Source organism: Chlorocebus sabaeus, chromosome 7, assembly GCF_047675955.1.
Source record: "Chlorocebus sabaeus isolate Y175 chromosome 7, mChlSab1.0.hap1, whole genome shotgun sequence".
Taxonomy (NCBI): domain Eukaryota; kingdom Metazoa; phylum Chordata; class Mammalia; order Primates; family Cercopithecidae; genus Chlorocebus; species Chlorocebus sabaeus.
Window position 1 is genome coordinate 54699166 of NC_132910.1, and position 26860 is coordinate 54726025.

The following is a 26860-nucleotide window of genomic DNA, read 5'->3' on the forward strand; positions in this document are numbered from 1 at the left end:
CACCCTTTCTTGTAATTTAGAATTATTTTTTCTAAATTTTTTTTTTTTAATATTTAAGAAAACAGTTCTTTTCTCTGAAACATCTCTGTTTCAATAGGTTCTTGGTATTTATAAGCAATTTTTAATTGTTCTGTTCTAGTCATTTCATGATTAAGAGAAATTAAAAAACTGGTAACACAATTATAAAACAAACATTATAACTATAACACAAAACAAGCCTTGATTCTTATAAGACCGTTATTAAAATGAGAGGAAAATATGAAACTTACTTTAGCCAAAGTTTCTCTAATGTGTTCTTTCAGCTGGTCATGTTTAACTTCAAGGGCTTCTTTTATCATTTTAAGGTTGTCTCTTTCCTTGGTTAGAGATTTTATCTCTTCCTGACTTTCTTGAAATTTTTCATTCAACTTGAGCCTTTCCATTTCTATGCTTGCCAGTGTTGTTGAGTCCTTGATTGTGGACTGTTCTTTTAATAACTCCAGTTCATTCACAGTTTCCTGAGTCTCACTGACTTCTTTCACATTAGGAAGTAACTCCCGTTCCTCATTAAGCACTGGGATCTTAGGACATTCATAAAATGCCAAGGTTACTATCTGCAGATTATTATCATATATATATATATATATATATATATTTTTTTTTTTTTTTTTTTGAGATGGCGTCTCACTCTGTTGCCCAGGTGGGAGTGCAGTGGCGCGATCTCAGCTCACTGCAACCTCCGCCTCCTGGGTTTAAGAAATTCTCCTGTCTCCGTCTCCTGAGTAGCTGGGATTACAGGTGTGTGCTACTATGCCTGGCTAATTTTTGCATTTTTAGTAGAGACGGGGTTTCACCATGTTGGCCAGGCTGGTCTCAAACTCCTGACTTCAGGTGATCTGCCTGCCTTGGCCTCCCAAAGTGCTGGGATTACAGGTGTGAGCCACTGCATCCGGCTGGCTATTATAAATATTTAAAGGGAAAAGATCAGGATACTTTTCACGGCAAGGAAAGTCATTTTGAACCCTAAGGCCTACCTTGGATCACAAACTCCTCATTACTCATTTTCCCTGAATTCCTGCTAAAGCTATTCATGACTTTTCTGGTAGTCATATTCTGTCATAATTTTCCTTCTTTCTAGCTCAGACCCAAAGTGAACCAATCCTTATACTTTACTAGCAGTCTGTTGCATATTTCTTATTTCTCCACTAGTTTCCAAATGCTATAAGAGAAAAACCATAGTTGAGCAAACTATAACCCAATAAGTGTATGATTTCCATTTTCAGATGGGCTCCAATGCTATGTCTTAATTTTTCTATGTGTATAGATTGATTTCTCTTTCCATGATAAATTAGTGGTACCATGTAATTTTGCATATTTCTGCATTTACCATATTGGAATTAAGGGATTTTTTTTTCTAGCTTATAATGGGGTGAAAGAACAATGTCTTATTTATATCCACAATCTCAATGTCTGGCATGGAGTAGACTTAATATAGGTTGGCCCTGTTATCCCAATGTTTCACTTTCTCCATAGCATTTACCACTATTTGATGTTTTCTTGTTCATTTGAGTGCTTATTTATCAGCCTTCTTTCACTACAAATGGATCGGAGGGATTTTAGGGGTTTTGTCCACCTTGTTCTCATTGTATTTCTGTAACCCAGGAGTATGCCTGCCACATTAGACACTCAGCAAATACCCAGGCAATTAACAAACCACATCCTAGCCACTTCTTACTGCTTATTTTTCCCTCAAAGCAGAAAGGAAGGAAGAAGTGACAAAGGATGAAAGGAATAAAAGACATACCTCTTCTTGTAATTTGGTATAGGATTTTTCTAAGTCCTGAATATTTGTTATTTGAGCTGTCTTCTCAGATACACTTCTTCTTAGTTTATCAATAGTTTCTTGGTGTTCTTTTAGGTGAATGTGAGCAATTTTTAGTTCTTCTTTTGTTTGTAGGCCCTTGCCAAGTGAAATTTAAAGAATATTGTAACATTATTCCAACATTGCTCTCCTCTTTCCAAGTGGCTCAGATTTTAAAAGAAACACTTAATAGATGAAGGAAAAGGGTATAACTTACTGTAGCTTCAATTTCTCTTATATATCCTCTAAGTTGGTCTCTCTCTGTTTCAAATGACTCCTGTAATTCCTTCAGAACTTTTCTTTCTTTGGTTATAGATTTCATTTCCTCATAATTTTCATTAAGTTTCTGAGCCAACCCAAGTCTCTCTGTTTCCCTATGTTCCAATGTCAATTCTTTGTTCTTTAATTCATTCTTTAAATTCTCCATTTCATTAATCTTTTTCTGCATCTCACTCATCTCTTCTTGTACATTAAGAAGTTGTTGCTGTTTTTCTTGGAGTTGCTGGCTCTTAAAATGCACAATTTTTATAATTACCATTTTATCTATATTCTCAAAATTCTTACATAAAATCATTAACAGCCCTGCCTCCTATCACCATATAAATAGACAAGTAGCATTAAAAGTAAACAAAACTCACAGGCATAAATGTCTGTAGTGGATTGAATATTGTCCCACCCAAAATTCATGTCTCCTAGGAACCTCAGAATGTGAACTTATTTGGAAACAGAGTCTTTGCAAATGCAATTGGATTAGGATTGAGATATGATCCTACTGGTGTAGGTCTTGATTCCAAAGAGTGTGTTTATAAGAGACATAAAAGCACACAGAGAGGCACAGAGAAGGAGGTCATGTGAAACAGTTACAAGTCAAGGAATGCGAAGGGTAATGGGAGACACTGGAAGCTAGGAAGAAGCAAGGAATGATTCTTCCTCAGAGCCTTCAGAGGGAATATGGTATTGCTGACACTTCAAATTTGGACTTCTAGGACTCAGAACTGTGACAGAATATGTCTCTATTGTAAGCCATCGAGTTCACAGCAATTTGCTATGGCAGCCCTAGGAAATTGATACAGGCTGATTAAGCAGATAAAATAAACTGATTAAAGAGATAAGGGGAAGATGAGATAAAGTAAAAAAGCAAAGACACTAATTAAATATACAAATACAGCTACCAAATAACTGTAATTCCTCATCCTCTTAAAAACTTTTGGAGAATTTATTTTCACTTCCAATGAGATGCTTATGGGTGGCTCCCCAAAATACTGAGACATTAACCTTCATAGGCTGATTTTACCTTTTTTATAGGAGTATGACGTAGACATAAGGTCTTACTAAATTTAGTTAGGTGAGATAGTGAAAGGGATCAGAATTAAAAGAAAACACACATTAAGGAAAAAAAACAGGCTGGTCATGATGGTTCACACCTGTAATCCTAGCACTCTGGGAGGCTGAGGCAGGAGGACTGCTTGAGCCCAGGAGTTCGAGACCAGCCTGGGCAACATAGTGAGACCTCGTTTCTACCAAAAATACAAAAATTAGCTGGGTGTTGTGGCACAGCTAATTTAGTCCCAGCTACTTGGGAGGCTGAAGTGGGAGGACTGCCTGAACCCAGGGGGGTTGAGGCTACAGTGAGCTGTGATCATGCCACTGCACTCCAGCCTGGCTGACAGAGTGAGACCCTGTTTCAAAAAAAAAAGGAAAGAAAAAGGAAAAAATATTCCACAGAATAATAATAGAACCACAGTATATTATCTATTATGCAAGTGGCACTGCCCTTAGCTTGTATAGAAAGATTTCTATGGGTGCATTTTAGAATCTCTTGGGAACTACAGCTGTTACAGGGGTCTTAGCTCTTACACAAATATCCCAATAACACCTAACTTCTATATAAGAAATGATTTGGGAGACTGCAAACATCTAAGAGATGGTAACAGTGATAAATCTTACATTTCAGAGAATGGCTAATGATCTCTGCAAGGAAAGAATCTTTGTTTTGTTGACTAATATATCTCAAGTGCCCAGAACAGTGCCTGGCCCATGACAGTGCTCAGTAAATATTTGATGAATGAATACATCATATGATTTGTTTAAATGATACAAAGCCCTCTCTCACCTAAAGACTCTAGAATAATATAATCCTCACAAGGTATGTTAGTTTAGATCTCAGTGTAAGTTGAAACTGTCCAAAATGCTAGCACTGAAATATGTTCATTTGGGAGGTATGTGCTATTTCTGGATTTAGGTCTACAGAAATAAAAATTAGCAAAAAAAAGTTTAGTTAGGAAAAATGGCCAGGGAAATAATTTTAAAAATTTACCTTTTCCTTTAGTTTTTCTTCAACTTCTGCCAGTCTGTCACAGGTCCTAGAAAGCTCTTCTTCTTTCTTTATGGTATGGTTCTTTTCTTGTGCAACTATCTCTTGCTGCTTTTTAAGTTCATCTCCAAGAATTCTTAATTCTTCCTGGTTTTCAATGGTCTAGAAAGAAAAACAAGTTGAGATTAAAGTTAAATATTAGCTAACATTTATGAAATCAGGTAAAATATCAGCATTTCCCTTGGTCTGCAAATGAAGAAATCAGGGAAAACTATATAGGAAAAGACAAATTTCAAAAAAGAGAAGTCCTTAATTTAACAATACAAGACGCCAAGAATCTGCTTTTTATACTGTTTCTTTACTGCTCAATTTACATTCCTACCATGAGAATTAGAATTGGATTTAACATTTTATCATGAGAGCTTAGCTCATTTCTGCCTTTAAGCCAAAAGAGACTTTTTCTGAGCTATCACTGAGTAATAAAAAGACTATAGCTATGTTTTTTTCAAATACTGGGATGGCTTCAGTTTTAGCACTGATAACTGCCAGCAAGCTCAAAATGGTAGCCACCCTCTGCTAGCATGACTTGGGCTGATCCTAGTTATTAGGCTCACACAGTGATATTCTCAGGTATCAAGACCACAAAAACATAACAAGCCAGAGACTGAGAAGAAAATATCATTGTTTGTTAGCATGTTTATTTACATTCTGCTCTTTTGACAAAGCAGACATCCCCAAAACTTACAAAATTAAAACAATACAAATGGTCACATTCTACTATGATCCACAGTGAACTTCTCCAAGTATTTATTTCAACTGATACACATTATATCACCCCTAAACATAGAAAAACTAATGTGTGAAAATATTGGCAGACATCAACAACAAACAATTAAAAATAAAATTTAAAAATTATGACAGCAAAAAATAAAAGATATACAATGGTCTATAAACACAAGAAAAAATGTTCAACATCTTTAGTCATCAGGGAAAGGCAAATTAAAATAACAATCTACACACCCATTAGAACTGCTAAAATTAAAAGCACCAATAAATATGAAGTGTTGATGAAGAAGGATGTTTGAGCCACCAGAATTCTCTTAATTTGCTAATGGGAATGTAAAATGATATAATTACTTTGGAAATCAGTCTAGCAAATTCTCATCAGGTTAAACATATTCTTTCCTATGACACAGCAATTCCATTTAGATATTTACCTTATATAAATAAAGATATGTAAATAAAAAGAGTTGTACAAGAATGTTTATAGCAGTTTTATTCAAAATAGCCAAATACTGAACATAACCCAAATTTCCATCAATAGGAAAAAGAATAAAAAAATTACGGTGTATTAATGCAAGGAACTATTCCTTGGCAGTAAAAGGGAGTGTAGAAAGTCAAACATAACAGACGACACACTGTATGATTCTATTTGTATAAAGCTTTAGAGGAGACAAATGATTTAAGGTGAACATATCATGACTGATAATCTGGCGGGGAGGAGGTGATGAGCGCCTGTGACAGGGGTGTGAGGAAACTTTCTGGGGGTGATGGAACGTCTTCTATCCTGACTGGGGTGAAGAGAAAATGGGTAGAGACATTTGTTAAAAGTCGTCAGACCATACACTTCCATCAGATACATTTATTGCATATAATTTTATTGCATATAAATTATACCTCAATAAAGTTGATAAAAATCTGAAACAAAGAAGACAAAAAGGTATGCCAAGTATACAGTGCTAAATCCTACCATTTCAATATTTTCCTTTAGGTCAGTCTTCAATTGTTCCTTTTCTGCTATAACACTCTCTAACACTTGTTGGAGTTCATTCTTCTCCTGTATTAAAGAAAATATCTTCCTCTGTTGCTCGATTATCTCATCATCCTTAACATCTGCAGTTAGTGTTTGGGTATTTTTAGCTTCCAAATCCTGTTTTTTATCTATGCCAACCATCTAAAACATAAACACATTACAGAAGAATCTCTTAAGTAGTTAACAACGACTTTAAAAATAATAAAAATAGCCAATACATCTCTTATGTGCCAGGTACTATTCTCATATCTTAACACATTTAATCTTGACTGTAACTTTATGAGGCAGGTATTACTGTAATCCTCATTTGACAGATGAGGAAACTGAACTCGAGAGAGGTAAAGTCACTTGCCAAGGTCACTCAGAGGCTTAGCCAGATTTTGAATCCAAGTGGTCTGGCTCCAAGTTTGTGCTCTTATGTCTGTTCACTAATCAGAACAATATGGACAACTATAAATATTAATAATTGTCTTCATGTATGATAGGTTAACATGATTCTGCATGTTTACTTACTTCAAAATAATGACATTAATACACAAAGGATATCTGACTTTAGTTTGTACATATCTTCCATAAATATTTTCCAAGTTTCATTCGAGTAGCAGTTTGTTTATTTACTACTAAAGGAGTAAACAATCTTGAACTCTATCGTTTTATCTATATTTCCTCGTAAAAGCTGGGAATCATTCCGTCTCCCACTCCCTGCAAATCTTTATTTTCAGCGGCAGTCCTACTTACAAAAGGCTGGAGTTTTATTATATGTAGAGGGCTAAATAATTTTGATAGAGACCTATTTCATCAGGGCGAAATTCATCTTTTCTTAATGTATGTATATTTTATATGCTGCTTAAGAAAAATACGTTATATAAATTCATTTATCCATAAATAAGTCATGACCAAAGGTAACCTAATGCATGAACTCATTGGTAAAGGGAGACAGAGACTGAAATTACTATTGCTGGTATAAATTTAGGGTATTATTATATAACATTACTCTAGTTCAGCAAACAGCTCCATATTGCCTACACAGGTATTTAAAAGTTTTTATAATAATTTATAATCACATTAGAAAACAAGAGAAAAATAAAGGATAAAAATCATCCATTGTCACCAACTTCACATAACAAACTATTAGAATTCTGGTAAATTTACTTCTAGAGTTTTTGCCATTAAAAGTTTTTTTTTTTTTTAAACATAGCTATTGTAATTAATTTATATATGTGATTCTTTTTAGTTTTTAATCTTTTCCACTTAGATCATACGTATTTTCACATGCTGTTATGTAACCTACAAATAATTTTTAGTAGCTGCTTAATTCTCTAGAGTAGACATAAACCATACTTTATTTAGCAACCCCCTTATTGTTGGTAATGTGCATGAGCTTCTGATAATGGTGAACACAGAGCTAACTACAAGAGAAATTAAGGTGGGGAACACATAGTCTTTTGGAACTAGTCTGTTAGATATTATAATTCAGAATCTCATATCTTTCAAATACAAAGCAGATTGAGACAAAATGTTCTGTAATGATAGTCAAGGTTTATTTTAAATCTGAACTCAGCCTAGAAGATACTTCGACTATCACAGTAATTAATAAAATCTAATAGATCTAATTATTAAATAAAAAATTGTTAGAACATGTGAAAAAGGAAAAAAAATGTCCTTTATATAAGTTTACTAATCATAAAATATTTTTGTTGAGATACATTGAAGATACTGCATTTCCAGAAACAGACACATCAAGTAGGATTGAAAATGAGCATTCCAAGGAGATTCATGATAGACCTGCTAGTGCAGCTCGCTGGTGCCCAGATGAACAGGGGAGCACCTGAAATTCCCCATTTCCACTCTTTTATTCCCAGGCCAGATTCCAGCATGAGCACGATACAAGACCAAACTGATCTCAGCCTTCTGTCCCAGACTTTAGGATCCCTGATGAACAGAATGGCCTCAGAAAAGCCCCAGTTATATCCTTTTATCAATATGGATAAATGATTCCAGCATAAACTTGGAAACATAGGATCTTAGCTGTTCCCAGTGAGTATAACTCTACTCTTCCCTTCATCTTCTATTTTCTCTATAATTGCATTTTAGATTTTTTTTAAAAGTTATTAATTGCCATATATTGTCAAAAGTCTACTAAAAAAATCTCCCCATCATAAAAGTGGAAGTTATTTCTTTCTTTCTTTTTTTTTTAGACAGGGTCTCACTCTGTTGCCCAGGCTGGAGTGCTGTGGAGTGATCTGGGCTCACTGCAGCCTCAACCTTCCTGGGTTCAGGTGATTCTCCTACCTCAGCCTCCTGAGTGGCTGAGACTACAGGAGCGTTGCTACCATGCCTGGCTAATTTTTGTATTTTTTTTTTGTAGAGACGGGGTTTCACTATATTGCCTAGGCTAGTCTTGAACTCCTGGAATCAAGCCATCTGCCCACTTTGACCTCTGAAAGTGCTAGGGTTACAGGCATGAGCCATTGGTGCTGGGGGTAAATTTCAAATTGAGGTCAAATGCCTTTGGCCTATGGTTATTCCAGATTATAAATATGCTGAGAACATAAGATACAGAACAAGTGAGAGAGAGGAACTAAAGCATAAGGAGATGGAAATAAAAAAAAAGTTCCTTTTTCCAAGGCACTATTTTGCCCCGGAGTAAATGGGGGAAAATGCAGCTCATTTTATAGAAGTAATATATAAATGTACAGAGATTTTTTTATATCAATTGGATCTTACCGAATTACTTTGAAATATGTATTTGCTTTTATTTAATAATGTATTCTGTTAAAAATGCATGACTGTACAAATATCAGTTGCACTTCTGTACACTAACAATGAACAACCCAAAGAAGAAATTAAGACAATTTTATGTATAATAGCATCAAAAAAGAATAAAATACTAAGAATAAACTTAACCAAGTAGGTGAAAGACTTATCTGTTGAAAACTGTAAATGTTGCTGAGAAGAAATTAAAGAAGACACAAATGGAAAGACATCCCACATTCATGGATTAGAAGACAATATTTTTAAGACATCAATACTACCGAACAATCTACAGATTTAATGTAATCCCTATCAACATCCCAATGGCGTCTTTTGCAGAATTAGAAAAATCTATCCTAAGATTCATATAGAATCTTAAAGGATCCCAAATAGAGAAAAGAATCTTGAAAAAGAAGAATGAAGTTGAAGGTCTTATACTTCCTGATTTCAAAACTTATAAAGCTACAATAATCAAAACAGTGTGGTGCTATCATAAAGACTGACATATAAACCACTGGAACAGAATAGAAAGCCCAGAAATTAACACTTGTGTATATGGTCCACTATCTTCAACAAGGATGCCAAGACTACTCAATGGGGACAGGATGATCTTTTCAAAAAATGGTGTTGGGAAAACAATAGCCACACACAAAAGAATGAAGTTGTGCCCTGACCTTACACTATATATACAAATAAATGCAAAATGGATTACAGGCCTAAACATAAGAGCGAAAATCACAAAACTCTTACAAAAAAACATAGGGGAATAGATTCATGAGAAAGGTCTTGGCAATGATTTCTTGGATATGACACCAAAACACAGGCAACAAGAGTAAAAATAAATAAACTTGACTACATTGAAATTAAAAACTTCTGTATATCAAAGGATACAATCAACAGAGTAAAACGACAACCTATGGAATGGGAGAAAATTTCTGCAATATTGCATATAACTGATAAAGGGGTAATATTCAGAAGTATAAAGAACTCCTACAACCCAACAACAAAAATCAAACAACCCAACACAAAAACGGGCAAAAGACTTAAACAGACATTTCTGCAAGGAAGATAAACAAATGGCCAAAAAGCACACGAAGACATTCGACATCACTAATCATCAGAAAAATGCAACTCAAAACCACGATGAGATACTGCCTCACATCCATTAGGATGGCTACTATCAAAAAAAACAGAAAATAGTGTGTTGGCAAAGATGCAGATAAATCAGAACATTTATGTCCTTTTGGTGGGAAGTAAAATGGTACAGCTGTTATGGAAAACACTATGGTGCTTTCTCAAAAAATTAAAAATAGAATTACCATATAACCTAGCAATTCCATTTCTGGATATATACATATCCAAAATAATTGAAAGCAGGGTTTTGAAGAGGTATTTGTTCACCCATGTTCATAGGAGCATTATTCACAATAGCCAATAATGGGTAGAAGCAACCCAAGTGTCCATGACGGATGCATAGATAAGCAAAATGTAGCATATACATATAATGGAAATTTACCCATAAAAAGGAAGGGAATTCTAACACATGCCACAACATGGATGAAGACATTATGCAAAATGAGATAGGTCAGTTACAAAAAGACAAATACTGCATGATTCCACTTACATGAGGTACTTAGAGTAGTCAAATTCATAAAGACAGAAAAGTAAAATGGTGGTAGCCAGGGTCTGTGGGGAAGGAAAATGGGGAGTTGTTGCCCAGTGGGTATAGTTTTGGTTTTTGCAAGATGAAAAGAATTCTGGAAATTGGTGGTAACACAATGTGAATGAACTTTACACTAGTGAAGTATATACTTAAAATGGTTAAGGTGGTAAATTTTATGTCATGTGTATTTCACTACCAATTTAAAAAATATATACTACTATATACTATTCCAAGCTATAGATTTACAGAAGATTATTTCACCAGTCTCCTAGTGAAGAATATTTTCAAATTCTAGCAGTAAATACTCTGGATAAAATAATATGAACTATAATAAAAATGATATATTATTTAAAAATTACTGTTACCAATATACCTTAGAGGTGTTTTAGGAAAGTAGAAAAGAATACTATTAATGAATGAAACCCTGGTATAACATTATAAGGCAATCCTCCCTGCAATGGACTGAATTGTAAACTCTAAGCAAGTTTAGTATAGAAAATCTGACATAAAATAAGTATCAGCTATGCAAAATTTGGACTAACACTTTTTTGGGCCCCTTCCTTTTCTAATTGGATAAGTTTGTCAAATTGTTAGTTATTACCATTGTGAATAACAAATAAAATTGAGAATATTATGTTTAAGTATTTGAGGTTAAAGTGTATATATACAAGTATATGAAAACTTTGAAAATAAACACCCTTTACCTTTTGCTGAAATTCATCTTTAGTTTCTCCTGTATTTTCCTCCATATGCAAATTCCTGGAAACTTCCTCAGAAATTTTCAATTTTAGTGTATTAATTGTTTCTTGATGTTGTTTCAAAGATTCAAGGGCATTTCGTAATTGTTCTTGAGTATCTATGTTCTTTGTTAGAGAAATATAAAAACAATTTCCATGAGAATATGAAACAAAATTATTTCATAACTACATAATCATAAATAATAAATGATGGCCTCTGCAATGTTTTTAAGGGTCTCCAATTTTTCAAAGTTTAATCAATCAAAACCTTACCATGTTTACAGTATCGTGAATATCACTTTTGAGTTGGTCCCTCTCAATTTGCAAGCTCTTTTGGAGTTGTTTTAGGTCATCTTTTTCTTGAGTTAAAGTTTTTACTTCTTCTAAAGTTTGCTGCAGTTTCTCAGTAATCAGTGTTTTCTCCCTTTCTACAGTTTGCAGTGTAGAATCTCTATTTTCTAATTGTTCCTTCAGCTCTTCCATCTCATTTAGTCTTTCTTGAACCTCACATGTTTTCTTCTGAAGTTCTTGGGTCTTGTAAGAAAGCTTTAAAAAAGAAAAAGTTAATGTCACACAGTAAAAACAGAGCAGTCTGAGGCATACATATACACAGAAACCAAAACCCCAGGAGACTAAGGAGCATTTCTCAAAATAGCATCTTTTACCAACCTCGGTCTTCAAAGCATCCAAACTTGAATCAAATTTTTGTGCTTCTTTAGAGAGATTAACTATTTCCTGATTCATTCTCGCATTCTCCTCAAGGACCATCTTATACTTTTGCTCAAAGTCAATATGAAGGGTTTTGAAATTTTGGAATTCCTGATCAGTGCTTTTATAATTTGACTGGGTAGTTGCTAGGTCATCTTTTGTTTTCCCAATTTCTTCAAGTAAACCTTGAACTCTACTCTCCTTATGAACTACTTCAGAAAATAATTTATTTTTTTCTGATGTTATTACATGGAGCTCTTCAGATTTGTCATGTATCTACGGAAAAGAAATAAAATTTAGGGATATTAGCAACATATGATTCACTGAAGCAATTTTTAGGGAAAAAAAGCTTTCTCTGCAAAAAGAGAAGTTATTTACATTGAGCAAAAATTTGACTGAGGAAAGGCAATATAGTAGTACTCTTATTGTCACTTTTCTCTAACTCAGCTTGTTTAACTCTACCTTCGATGTTTTATTTTCTAATCTCTTTGTATTTTAGAAAGTAAGGCCTGCATGGAGAACAGTCAGTAAAGGCACATAATCAGATTGTCTTTATTTCCTTACCCATCATTCTAAAGTGTTTTCTAACTTTATCATGTGGCAGGCATTTCTCAGAATTTGACATTTTTTTCCCTAAAGGCTTTGAATGTGTCTCAGGTTTCCAAAAACTTAATCAATGAACAATGTAAGTAATGTTTATTCATTTAAAATTGTTATTTAAGAAGTATCTTAAGTATCAGGTATGGTCCACGAAAAAAATAAAAATAATAAGTATTACTTAATATGTAAATAATTACATAATTTAAATAACCCATATCTTGTATATTAACAGTTTAATCACTGTGAAAGATAAGGGCAGAGGGAGATGAGAAAAAGAGATAAAGGAGGGACAAAGTAAAGAGGGGCAATACAGCATAGTAGCTACAATCATGGGTTTAAGAGGCATATTTGTGTGGCTCAACTATTAGCTTGATAATGGGTTATTGGAGATAAAAGACTACCTACTTTTGAAGAGTTTATAAGACGAGTAAATGAAATAATGTTTTTGAAGTTCTTTAGCATGATGTTTGCCATATAGTAAGTACTCACATTTTTAACATTTTTCTTTTAGACAAGTAGAAAGAAAAACTGGCAGGCCATGGATTTACAGAAACATTCACCAGCCTGAAAGATTTGCATTAACCTCTAAAACTTTATCAGTGCCACCTCTTTTCCCTCATTACTGTCTTTTATTCAAAATAACGATACTACTACTATCAAAAAAATGGTAAAGACTAAGGGTGGGCCGTAATACTGAATAAATGCAACATTTGAGGAATGGCTGCTACATGGATCATATTACTAAGTATACAGTTAAATACACCTTGAAAAAAATATACATTTTTAAAATCTAGTAGCATAAGAACAAATTAGAAGATGCACTATATTCATTTCTATTGCTAACTAGTCAAATGTTTACAGCATCTCTTTTGCCTGCTAGTTTAACATAAACTATACCAAAATATTTAAGGCACTATTATCGCAAAGGTATTTATTTCAAAATAAGGGATAAGTGTTTATAAATGTGTTTACCTCTTTCCTCAGTCTTTCTACTTCAGAAGGTAAAGATTTCAATTCTGAAAGCAAATTGACTTCTTTCCGCAAAGCTTCATTTTCCTCAACTTCTTTATTTAGTTCTTTCTGAAGATCAGTAATCTTTCCTTCCAATTCCAAATTATAGAGCAAATCTAGAAAGTTTTGGTAAATTGTATAAAGATCCAATGTTGGCAAACAGGTAATTTAATTTTTAATAGTCCTTGAATCACCTTTTTCAGGATCAGCTAAAGTTTATTTGAAAAATAATCCTTTATGATTTGAAACCCATGGAAATCTTTATAAATATCAATACCAAAAGACACTAAAGCATAATATTGAGTTTTTAAAACATCAGAGTATAATGAATTTTTAATCATTGAAATATGCTTGAAAAATTGTTTAGGTACATTTCTAGAAGAAGTCAGATTTGAAAAAAGATGTTTAAAATTACAAAATACCTTTTGGAACTTTGCCATCTATAAGGGAGGTGAGTTTTGTTATCTCATTAAAAGCAGACTGTAATTCTTTCTCCAGATCAACTTGCATTTTCTTTTTTGCCTCCAATTGGCTTTGATATAACTGAATATCATTTTCCATTTGCTTGTATGTACTTGCAAGTTCTTGCTATTGAGAAAAACATTGCAAATGCACAAAAATGCACTGATCATTACAACTACTTTACTATAAATATTACAAAAAATACTTACCATTTTCTCCTTCAGCTCCAGATTTTCACTTCTAAGAAAGGCTGATTCTCTCTTGGCATCAAGGGCTACAGTTTCAGCATCAAACAGAGTCTGTTTCATTTGTTTTTGGTCTTCAAAGCTTTCCTAAAGAGATGACAAAAGGGGTTCAGTGAAATCTACTTTTCAGAGTTGGAAAATTCTTAAGAGAATATGTATATAAATGTTAACTCTAGTTAACCAAAAAGCTAGTTAACCAAAAAGCTAGTTAACCAAATATGCTAGTTACCAAATATATAAAAAGAAATCATGTTTTCCCAATAAAAATATTTTTAAAAAATTCTGGTCATATTTTTCAAATTATATAAGCAATATATCAAATTATATAAGCAATGTATCATAATTTAGATCTGTTTTGTTTAAAAGTTAACACAATTGTTGTTCAGCGAGGCTGTTTTCTATGTATTTTTATTTTGAGTTATTATCTTCAACATATGATAGGTAAGTAGTTAACAGTTAAATTAAAGATATTAACCCACAAATTGAAAAGGAAAAAGACAAATGATCTAATAGAAAAACAGAGAAAAGATATGAACAAGAAATTCACAGATGAGAAAATGCAAATGAAAAATAAATGAAAAAAATCTACAACCTCATTTCTAAAGAGAAGTGATATTTTAATATGACTTTAGCTTATATGAAATCAATGATATGTCCTTGGAAAAAAATTAATAAATCAGTACATGAATAAATAAGGAAAAAGAAATAGTAATTTTTAAAAAGTGGGCAGTTCTGCTTGCTACCCTATGAACAGATACTCCAGAATATATAAAAGTGCCTTCCTATCCAGGGCCTCAGAATAGGATGATATAAAATGGTATGAACCCCTTTAAAAAGAATCATTTGTCACAAATAAAAGGCAACAAAATAATAGAAGGTAACAAAAACTAAAAAACTCAATTGAAAACAGAAGAACAGAAACTAGTCTTTTAAAAGTTCCAGCTAGAAACTGTTACTGTAAAAAAAAAAAAAAAAAAAGGTACTAAAAACTGGAATCAAACATACTTTCTTGAAGCAATCAGGTATATTGAAAGCAAACTATTTATATTGCAGATTTAAATGGTAATTTATCATCAGATTCAATGTTATTTAATGCCAAGATCTTATATCAACTAAAATCATCTGGAACTACAAAATTATGAAAAAATATCCAAGTTTAGATATTTAAGATTTTGACTATATACTACTATATCCATTTGTATAAAACTACTGAAAAAAATTCAGAATTTTAAAAATTTACTGATTTTTTTTTTTTTTTTTTGGTGACAAAGTCTTGCTCTGTTGCCCAGGCTGGAGTGCAATGGCATGATCTCGGCTCATTGCAGCCTCAACCTCCCAAGCTCAAGCAATTCTGCCATCTCAGTTACCCAAGTAGCTGGCAGTATATACCAGACTTATTTTCACATATTTTGTAGAGACCAGGTCTCATTATGTTGCCCAGGCTGGTCTTGAACTTCTGGGCTCAAGTGATCGTCCCACCACAGCCTCCCAAAGTACTGGCATCACAGGGATTAGCCAGCGTGCCTGGCCTAAAACTTACTGATTCTTAATGGGAGCCTGTCCTTAACTTCCTTATATTTACTCAAAGGATGATATGATCAACTTTCTACAAACGTAACTTTATCTCTAAAATGGCAAATACACTAACAGTCCCTATGTCATAGGGTTATTGACGGATTTAATAAAATATATATACATTTATTACAACAATACCCAGCACAAAGTAGGTCCAGTATAAGCATTTGCTAAGATGATGGTATGTTATATATATTTATGTGATTACATAACAAAATAAGCCTGATTTTTACCAATGAGTATGACAAGTCCATTTTTATATTTTCTAGCTTTTGAGAGTCTATGTATTCCTGTAGCTTCTTAATCTGGTCTTCCTTTTCTCTAAGCAGCTCTACTTTTGAACTTAGTTCATTCTAAAAGAATCAAAGGAGAGAGTAACAATTTAGAATCTGGTTTGAAGTCTACGGGATAAAAACAGAACTTATATATATTAGTTTAAATCCATAGTAAAATTCAAAGTCACTAATATTTTAAAAACATAATTCCCTTATTTCTGACATTATGATCAGTTACATATGTTGCATGTTTTATAGTTCTAATTGCTTATCAATAGAAATACCCACATGAATGCTCACCTCAAGATCTTGATTATATACTTCTGCATGCTTAACTAAATTCTTTAAGTTCGAAATTTCATGAATTAGTTGCATCTGTAAGAGCATGTGAACAGGTAACAGAGCAAACCAATAGTTAATAAAGCAAAGCAAAGCAAAGCAAAACAAAACAAAATAAAACAAAAAATCAAAAAAAACAAAAGGCATTGGTTCACTGCTTCAGAATCACCCAACAGTTAGAAAGGACTGAGATCAATTGTTCAAACTATTGCAACAAAGCACCTCATTATTTAAAAATACTAGAAATATCACCCAAAACATATCAAACAAATGAGAAAAAAACCTCAGCATGACCCCAACAAGTAGTTATATCATCTGTTAATAAAGCTACAATAATGTCAATAGCAAATTAGTCTGCACCACTTGGAGGAGAGATTAAAAAAGTGGTAATCAAACCTTGAAAAATACACATTTAGTAGATTTTTGTTTTCAGTCAGTTAAGTACAGAAATGTATTAACACTTACAAAGTTTTTTTTTTCTTTCTTCCCATAAAGTATCCATCTGGCTCTACATTAGTGTACTTTGTAATAAGCTCTGATTTAGAATCTAGGTCTGGTTTAGGGTTGTTTCATGCAGTGCCTTTACAATATTATTACTTTCCACCAATGTTACACAGGTATGGAATGATCAACTATTACCTTGATTTATTCCAGAGGAAATATTGTACTCCATTATACTGTTCAACCATATAAAAGTATAAAGGTAGAAGTATTTTTATTGAGGTTTCCTTTCTACCAAAATATCTGTAGCATTAAATATCTGAGTACCAAAGTTTGTTCAAAACAAGTAAACCACACATAACCAAGATAAACATTTTCCCTATAATTACTTAATCTTCATAATCAGATGAGCACTTACAGAGTAAAAGCAAATTCTAATAGTATGTAAGGGGCTTGAAAATAGTATCTTAGGCCAGGTGCGGTGGCTCAAGCCTGTAATCCCAGCACTTTGGGAGGCCTAGACGGGCGGATCACGAGGTCAGGAGATCGAGACCATCCTGGCTAACACGGTGAAACCCCATCTCTACTAAAAAATACAAAAAACTAGCCGGGCGAGGTGGCGGGCGCCTGTAATCACAGCTACTTGGGAGGATGAGGCAGGAGAATGGCGTAAACCCAGGAGGCAGAGCTTGCAGCAGTGAGCTGAGATCCGGCCACTGCACTCCAGCCTGGGTGACAGAGCGAGACATCGTCTCACCAATAAAAAAAAAAAAAAAAAAAGAAAATAGTATTTTATTTAAATATTTTCTGGATGTTTAACTGAGTCCTGACTAGTTTTAAATTTCAGACTAGTGCAAGTGTTGACATTACTATTTCAGGTCAGCGCTATCCAAGAGAAACATAATGTCAGACACATATGTAATTTAAAATGTCCTAGTAGGCACATTAAACATAAAATGAAAAAGGCAGAATTAACTTTGATAACATATTTTATTTAACCAAATATATCAAAAATATTTCTTCCAAAATGTTTTTTCAGATAATCTATCCAACATGTTTCTTTAGGTAATCAATATAAAAAATAAACGATTTTACATTTTTTTTTAATATACTTATGCCAATTCAGACTGGTCCCATTTCAAGTGCTTAATTGCCACATATGGTTAGTGGCTACCCCACTGTAGAGCACAGTCTTAGACATTTGTACTGCTTTTAATTTAAATTGGCTCCATCTTTTACCTTTTCTTCCCTATTTTTAACTTCTGTGAAAGAAAATCACATTTACCAATAAGGAAGAATCAAAAATCAATCCTAACTTTTAAAAATACTTAAAAGAGATTGGGTACATTCAGGGTAGTACAGTCATAGAAAATGAAAGCAATTAAAGAATACGCATTTAGAAAAGAAAATTTTCCTACTTCTTATTTGAAATAGCACTTTATCTTAGGTACTGGTTCTTATACATAGAAAATAATTAGCTTTTGTAAAAATAAAAAACATATGATCTGATCTATAGTTAATCCATTGATACCATTTAAATTGCATAAATACTATTTATATTGCAGATTTAAATAGTAACTGTCAGTAGGTGAAATGAAATATTTAACTTAAATCTCCAAGTAGTAAAAAGTATAAAATTAAATACACCAAGTTAAAATAGGTAGATGGTAAAGATTTTTCGTATTCCTTGAGTATGGTGATACTTGACATTTCCCATTCTCCCTCTAAAACATACTATTTAAGCATCTCATGTTACTACTATATTCCCACTAGAAAATTATATACAACTTGGGTGATTTTTGACAAAAGCTTTAGGAAAACCAGGAAAATGACTCCATGTCCTAAGGCCATAATTTGACTTTTATTCCCTTTTAGCTACACCTTTCCCCAACATGTAGGTTTTGGAACATATTTTGCTACATACACATAGACTTATATTTTTAACATGGACTAGATACTGCAAAACTCTTTTTGAACAGGATAAGTTTTTATTACATAATCTTTTAAGTAACCTTAAAATTTGTGTCTAATTAAAAATAAAGGGCCTAGAGCAGTGGCTCACACCTGTAATCCTAGCACTTTGGGACGCCGAGGTGAGCAGATCACTTGAGCCCGGGAGTGTGAGACTAGCCTGGCCAACATGGCAAGACCCCCCGTCTCTATAAAGAAAAAGTTTTTTAATTATATATTTTTTAAATTAGAAAGCTGAGTGTTTTGTTAAAAAGAAAAAAAAAAGAAAAAGAAGTTTAAAAAGAAGGGAGTAGGATTTTTTCTCCCTCAACTGTGGTTAAAATGGAAGAAAAACTGCAGTGTGATACATGTCATATATTCTGTGGTATTTTTGTAATCTTTGTGTTGACTCAATTCAATAAGCTTCAATTTTTCTTATTAATATATTAATGATGTGAGAAAAATATTAGAGAAATTATTGCCATTTATCCTAAAAGTTAGTTTTATGTCATGTTATTATTACATATAAAAAACATATAAAAATTAGATGAAATTTTAAAGTCAGAAGGGACCTTGGTGAGCACCTGGTCTCTACTTCAAGGGTGGAGAAATACAGGAAGCCCTGAGATTCAATGACTTGCCCAAGGCCTTGGCAATAATTTGTAATAGGATTGGATCTGCGGTGAGTTTATAAGTGGCAAAACTGGGGCTTATATCCAGGCAATTTCACTCTGGAGACCATGTTCTTAATGATGACACTAAGCAAGTCCCTTTGATAAAACCTAGTTTTATTGATTAAAGTCCAAAGGTTTTGTCATGCATGACATTTTGCACTTCATTAATATGCATTTTAAAACAAGTTAAATGAAACCCTGTGGAGAACTTACAGACTTTTACCTCTTTGAATATAATACCTATGAACTGAAGAAATAATTTTAATTTGTAGGTAGAATGGAAATAATAGCTTTGGCATAGAATTCTTTGTTCCTTTAAAAAAGAAAAGAGGTTGAGAAACTGAACAATGATATTAAGGAAAAAGGATCATGGCCTTTTGGGCTAGCCACATAGAAGTCTGAAAAGTAGCTGCAAATTAATTCATCTTTTAACTACATAAAACATTGGGTCTTATATTTTTTTTGAAGGGGGCGTTCATGAATCATTTTGCAAGCCTGATAACAACTACAGATTCTTGTTCCAGAAAAATGAATATGCATTGAAAAATTCTGCAAAATAATTTCACAGCATCTGTGGCCTCTAGGTTAAGGACACTTTGCACTAATAACTCCGTTTAATCTTTTGGACAATTTCGGAGTCCCTAAAGTCTAATGGTTTCTAGATTAAGTTCTCTTAACATGTAGTCTAATATTTTATACTTAGAAAATGAGTGATCTGTTTCTAAAAATTCCATTAAAACTAGTATTAGTTATACTAATTTTCATATAACTCTCTTAGATGGAGAAGGAAAAGCAAAACGTATAAAATTAGCTTCTCTATCTAATGTTTTAATTATTTAGAAACATGCTTTCTAAAGAAAAAGAAATCCATTAATATGTAGCATCCATATATAAAACAGTCATCTAGATATTAAAATTCATACTGATCTCAGTAGAAAATGGCTATGCTCTAGGTAGCATTTATGTATGCTCAATAAAATGTAATATACAAACTATAAGGAAACAATTTCAAGACAAATCCATCAAGAGGCAGATACACCAAACCTTCCCATAGATGCTTTTAATTCCTTCTTCTCTTGCATAAGCACCAGGGAAACAAATATGATTTAACTATTTTAAAAATATAAATGAAGAAAATATTTCTTAAATTTTCTAAATTGTATATACATATGAAAAATGGTTAGATCTTCAACACCTCAATCTTAGAAAAAAAATATCTTTAAGACAATACTTCTGAGTGATGTCAAGAAGATGACAGAATAGGAGGTCACCTGTTTATATCCCCCCAAAACAACAAGAATTCTGTACCTATTACAGATAAGTCTTTTTGTGGGAGCCTTTGGATTCAGGTAGGAGGTTGCAAAACCCCAGTAGAACTCAAGACTTAGAAGTGTTGTTTTTGAGAGTGTATACCAACACCCAAGTGGGAGTCCTGCTAATTGTGCTCCCAGGTTCATATGCAGAAATGGTCCCATTCCTTGAAGGACTTAGCTACAGCCCTGTTTGGCCCAGAGCCTGCAACCAAAACTATCTGTCAAGGGGTCCGGGAAGAATCACACACTCTAGGGTCTCGGCAGATGGGCTCTTTTGCCTGTCGACATTGGTCTTGGCAGTGGACCCAAATGTTAGCCTGTCACTTGGCTCCTGCCCTCTTCAAGCTGTAGTGCTAGCTTAGTACTGCTTGCACAAGGACCCAGAAGGGAATATGCCCGTCTGAGCCACCAGGATAGGCTTGTCGGCCTCTGTCCCATAGCAGATTCTGAAGGGGACATGTACTGGTTCCAGCCCTTCCCTGCTGCAGCCTCTCTGCTCCCACCCACACAGAGAACTGCCAAGAGATAAACCTGTCTGAGCCACTGGGACAGGCTTGTAGTCCTCCATCCCACAATAGATCCTGAACGGGCCGTGTCTCAGCTTCAATGCCTCTTTGCTGCAGTCAGGAAGCTATCTCAACTGTTTTGGGAACTGCTGGGTGAAGCACCTGCCCCAGCCACCAGGATAGGCTTGATGCATCTTTTCCATAATAGATCCTAAAGGGGTCTTGTCTTGACTGCAGTCCCTCTCTACTGCAGCCTGGCAGTTATGCTGCCTGTGTAGGACAGGCCTGCTGGCTTCCATCACATAGCAGTTCTGGAAAGAACCCTGAATGCCCCAGCTACAGAATGCAAGCAATCCTCCCTGCATAAGGAACTGCTGGGAGTCTTGACTGCTGGTGCTACGAGGTTAAGCTTACCAACATTGGTTCCATAGCACATTCTGAATTAACTCTGAAGCTTGGTTTCAGTTTCTCCTAGCGATAGTCTGAGAATGGTTTTACTAAGCCAGAGTCCTACTGGGAGACAGATGTATCCAAGTCCCTGTGGCAGGTTTTGCAACCCTTGTCCATCAGCAGATTCTCAAATGGCCCTGGATCTTGATACTGACCCCTGTCATCTGTAGAATAAGAACAGCTCTGCCCACCTGGGGATCTACAGAGAAAGGTGTCCAGTAGTGCCTCAGCAGGATAACACGCTGACCTCAGTCATACTATGGTTCTTGAAAAGACCTTATAAAGATGGTGAAGACTAAAACAAACAGCTAAATTTGTCTTAAATGTGCAGACACTGCTGCATGACTACAAGCATCATGATCAGGGAAAAATGACGTTACCAAATGCACAAAGTAAGGTACTGGTGACTGATCCTAAAAGATGGAGATGTATAATCTGCCAAATAATTCAAAAGAGCTATTTTAAGCGAGCTCAGCAAACTTCAAGAAAATGTAGAGAAACAATCCAGAAATTTATCAGGGAGACTGAAATAATTAAAAAACCAAACAGAAATCCTAGAGCAAGAAAATACAATGAACAAAATGAAAAATGCAATAACGAACATCAACAGAAGAATTGATCATGGAGAAGAATTTGTGAGTTTGACACAGGCTATTTGAAAATACAGAGTCAGGAAGCAAAAAAAAAAAAAGGATGAAAAGAAATGAAGCTTATGGGACAACATCAAAAAACAAATATTTGGGTCACTACAGTTCAAGTAGAGAAAGACAACAGGACAGAAAGCTTATTTAAAGAAATAATAGCAGAAAATTCCCAAACCTGAAGAAAGCAATACATATCCACATACAGGAAGGTCAAAGGTTACCAATCAGATTCAATCTAAATGACCCTGCCCTAAGACATATTATATTCAAACTCAAAAGTCAAAGACAAAGAGAAAATCCTAAAAGCAGCAAAGTAGCAAGAGTAAAGAGGCAAATAACATAGAAGGGAGTTCCATTATGGTTAGGAGCAGATTTCTAAGCAGAAATCTCACAGGCTAGGATCACTAAAAAGTCAGGAAACAACAGATGCTGGAGAGGATGTGGAGAAATAGGAATACTTTTACACTGTTGGTAGGAGTGTAAATTAGTTCAACATTGTGGAAGACAGTGTAGCAATTCCTCAAGGATCTACAACTAGAAATATCATTTGACTCAGCAAGCCCATTACTGAGTATATACCCAAAGGATTATAAATCATTCTACTATAAAGACACATGCACACATACATTTATTGCAGCATTGTTCACAACAGCAAAGACTTGGAACCAACCCAAATGCCCATCAATGATAGACTGGATAAAGGAAATGTGTCACATATACTCCATGGAATATTATGCAGCCATGAAAAAGGATGAGTTCATGTCCTTTTCAGGGACATGGATGAAGCTAGAAACCATAATTCTCAGCAAACTAACACAAGAACAGAAAACCAAACACCACACGTTCTCACTCATAAATGGGAGTTGAACAATGAGAACACATGGACACAGGGAGGGGAACATCACATACTGGAGCCTGTTGGGGACTGGGGCGCTAGAGGAGGGATAGCATTAGGAGAAATACCTAATGTAATTGACAGGCTGATTGGTGCAGCAAACCACCATGGCATGTGTATACCTATGTAACAAACCTGTATGTTCTGCACATGTACCCAAGAACTTAAAGTATAATTAAACAACAACAATAAAAAGGAATCTCACAGGCCAGGAGGGAGTGCAATGATATAGTCAAAGTACTGAAGGAAAACAGTTGTGACATTGAAACTTAGAACATCAAATATTCAGAAGGTGGAAGGAGATCAAGTGTGGAGTTTGTTTGTTTAGTAATCAACGATAATCTGTTATCAGTTTAAAATAACCTGCCATAACTGTAAGACTTTTTCTTGTAAGCCTGATGGTAACCACAAAAGAAAAAAATCTATAATAAATACACTAAAAATAAAAAGGTGTCAAAACATACTATCAGAGAAAATAATTTAACCAATAAGGAAGACAGTGAAATAAGATAAAAGGATCTAAAAAACAAATAGAAAACAAATAGCAAAATGGAAGTAGTTAATTTCCTACCTATCAATAGTTCCTACCTATCAATGTAAATGGATTGATTCTCCAATTATAAGACAGAGTGGTTAAATGGATTACAAAATCCAATTATATGCTGCCTGAAAGAGATTAACTTCACCTATAAGGATACAAATAGATGGAAAGGAAGGAGTGGAAAAAGATATTCCATGCAAACTGAAATTGTAAGACAGCAGGAAATGGACTTTACATCAAAAAGTATAAAAGGAGACAAAGTCATTACATAATGATAAAGGGGTCGTCAACTCAGCAAGATGTTACAACAATTGTAAATACATATGCACACTGAACATGGCAGAAAATACATAAAGCAAATAACAATAATCTGAAGGAAGAGAGACTGCAATACAATAATAATAGAGGATTTCGAAACTACACTTTCAGCAATGGACAGATTATTCAGAAAGAAAATCAACAAAGAAATAGCAGATTTAAACTGCAGTCTAGACCAAAGAAACCTAACAGATATTTACAGAACATTCCATTTAACAGCTGCAGAAAACACATTCTCATCAACTGCACATGGAACATTCTCTAAGACAGATAATACATTAGGCCACAAAAACAGTCTTAAAAAATTTAAAATCAAAACTATATCAAGTATCTTTTCTGACCACAATGACATAAAACTAAAAATTAATAATAGCAGAAACTCTGGAAATATTAATTAAACATGCTCCTGAACAACCACTGGGTTAATGAATTAAAAGAGTAAAAAAGTTAAGACAAATGAAAATGGAAACACAATATACCAAAATGTATAGGATGCAGCAAAAGCAGTTCTAAAAGAGAAATTTATAGTAATAAATACCTACACCAAAAAAGAGGAAAGATCTCAAACTACCTAAACTATTACCTCAAAGAATTAGAAAAACAAGAACAAACTAAACCCTAAATTAGCAAATGGAAAGAATAAAGATGAGAGCTGAAATAAACAAAATAGGGACATAAAAAATCCACAAAATAAAGAGTTGGTTTTTTTTTTTTTTTTAAATAAACAAAATCAACAAACCTTTAGCTAGACTAGGTAAAAAAGCTGACTCAAATAAATAAAATCATATATAAAAAAGGTGACATTACAATTGATAACACAGAAATACAAAGAATCATGAGACTACTATGAACAATTATACACCAATAAATTGAAAAACCTAGAAGAAATGAATTCCTGTACCACATTACCTCGCAGGACTGAATTATGAATAAATAGAAAACCTGAACAGGCCAGTAATGAGAAAGGAGACTTGAATCAGTAATAAAAAGTCTCCTATCAAAGAAAGGCCCTGGACCTGATGGCATCACTGCTGAATTCTACCAATAGTTACAGAAGAACTAATACCAATTCTTCTCAAAGTATTTCAAAAAATTGAAGAGGAAGGAATTTTTTCTAACTTATTCTATGAGGCCAGCATTACACTGATACCAAAAATAGACAAAAAAGAAAAACTACAGGCCAATATCACTGAAGAACAGATGGAAAAACTGAACAAAATACTACAAAACTGAATTTAACAGCACATTTAAAAGATAATTCACCATGATAAAGTGGGATTTATCCCAGGAATACAAGAATGGTTCAACATAAACAAATCAATAAACATGACATACCACATTAACAAAACAATGGAAAAAAGTCATACAATCACTTCAACAGATGCAGAAAAATCATGACAGAGTTCAATACCTCTTCATGATAAAAACTCTTAATTAGGTATAGAAGTGATATGCCTCAACACAATAAAGGCCACATACAACGAACCCACTGCTAATGTAATACCAAATGGGGAAAAGCTGAAAGCCTTTTACTCTAAGATCTGGAACAGGATAAGGATGTTCCCTTTTGCCACTTTTATTCAACACGGTACTGGAAGTTCTAGCTAGAGCTATTCAGCAAAAGAGAAAAATAAAACATAATAGGAAAGGAGGAAGTTAAATTGTCTCTATTTGTAGATGATATGATCCTATATACAGAAAATCCTAAGGAATCCATCCAAAACTGTTACAACTAATAAAGAACTCAGTAAAGTTGCAGGATACAAAATCAGCATTAAAAAACAGTAGTATCACTATATGTTAATAGCAAACTATCTAAAAATGACACAAAGAAAAAAATCTCATTTATTACCAAAAAAATACCTAGAAATAAATGTAACCAAGGAGGTGTCAGAAAATGAAATGAATTTGAGGTGTCTCTCAAATGAAAACTATAAATCATTAATGAAAGAAATTGAAGAAGACACAAATGGAAAGATATGCATGTTCATGGATTGGAAGAATATTGTTATAATGTCCATATTGCCCAAAGTGATCCACAGATGTAATGTAATATCTATCAAAATACCAAGGACATTCTTCGCAAAAGTAGATTAAAAACAATCCTCACATTCGTATGGAACCCCAAAAGACCCTGTATAGCCAAAGCAATCTTGAGCAAAAAGAGCAAATCTGGAGGCATCATACCATCTGCCTCCAAAATATATTACAAAAGTATAGTAACCAAAATAACATGCTACTGGTATAGAAACAGACAACAGGCCAATAGAACAGAGAACCCAGAAATAAATCCACGCATATACAGCCAACTGATTTTTGACAAAAGTACCAAGAACATAAGTTGGGGAAAGGATAGTCTTTCTTCAATAGTGGTGTTGGGAAAACTGAATGAATATCTATATGTTGAAGAAAGAAACTAGATCTCCTGTCTCTCATCATATACAAGAATCATTTCAGAATGAGTTAAGGACGTAAATATTAAGACTTGAAACTATGAAACTACTAGAAAACAAGATAGGGGAAATGCTTCATAACACTGGTCAGGACAAGGAATTTTTGGATAAGACCCCAAAAGCACAACCAAAAAGATCAAAAATTAAAAAATGCAATTACAACTAAAGTAAAAGGAAATCATCAATAAAGAGACAACCTACAGAATGGCAGAAATATTTGCAAACTATACATCTGACATATGATTAATATCCAAAATATATAAGAAACTCAAACAACTCAATAGCAAAAAACCCCCAAACAACCCAATTAAAATATAGGCAAAAGACCTGAACAGACAT

The 26860-nt window shown here is 33.8% G+C and overlaps 1 protein-coding gene across 8 annotated transcripts in view; it reads right to left on the minus strand.

Annotated features, from left to right (window-relative positions):
- The window catches only part of CENPE (centromere protein E), an 87906-nt gene that overhangs the window by 41058 nt on the left and 19988 nt on the right, over positions 1–26860 (minus strand). For 6 of the 8 annotated variants that reach the window (XM_073017528.1, XM_007999427.3, XM_007999426.3 and 3 more), the window contains exons 17-29: positions 16298–16372; positions 15956–16075; positions 14112–14234; positions 13863–14028; positions 13402–13556; positions 11791–12105; positions 11395–11667; positions 11089–11247; positions 5905–6108; positions 4158–4316; positions 2058–2348; positions 1784–1939; positions 270–560 (exon numbers count right to left, since the gene is read on the minus strand). In XM_073017528.1, coding sequence (XP_072873629.1) covers positions 270–560; positions 1784–1939; positions 2058–2348; positions 4158–4316; positions 5905–6108; positions 11089–11247; positions 11395–11667; positions 11791–12105; positions 13402–13556; positions 13863–14028; positions 14112–14234; positions 15956–16075; positions 16298–16372 — 2487 coding nt within the window. The remainder of the gene's footprint in view (positions 1–269; positions 561–1783; positions 1940–2057; positions 2349–4157; positions 4317–5904; positions 6109–11088; positions 11248–11394; positions 11668–11790; positions 12106–13401; positions 13557–13862; positions 14029–14111; positions 14235–15955; positions 16076–16297; positions 16373–26860) is intronic. The other 2 variants (XM_007999428.3, XM_073017527.1) reach the window with 1 other exon arrangement.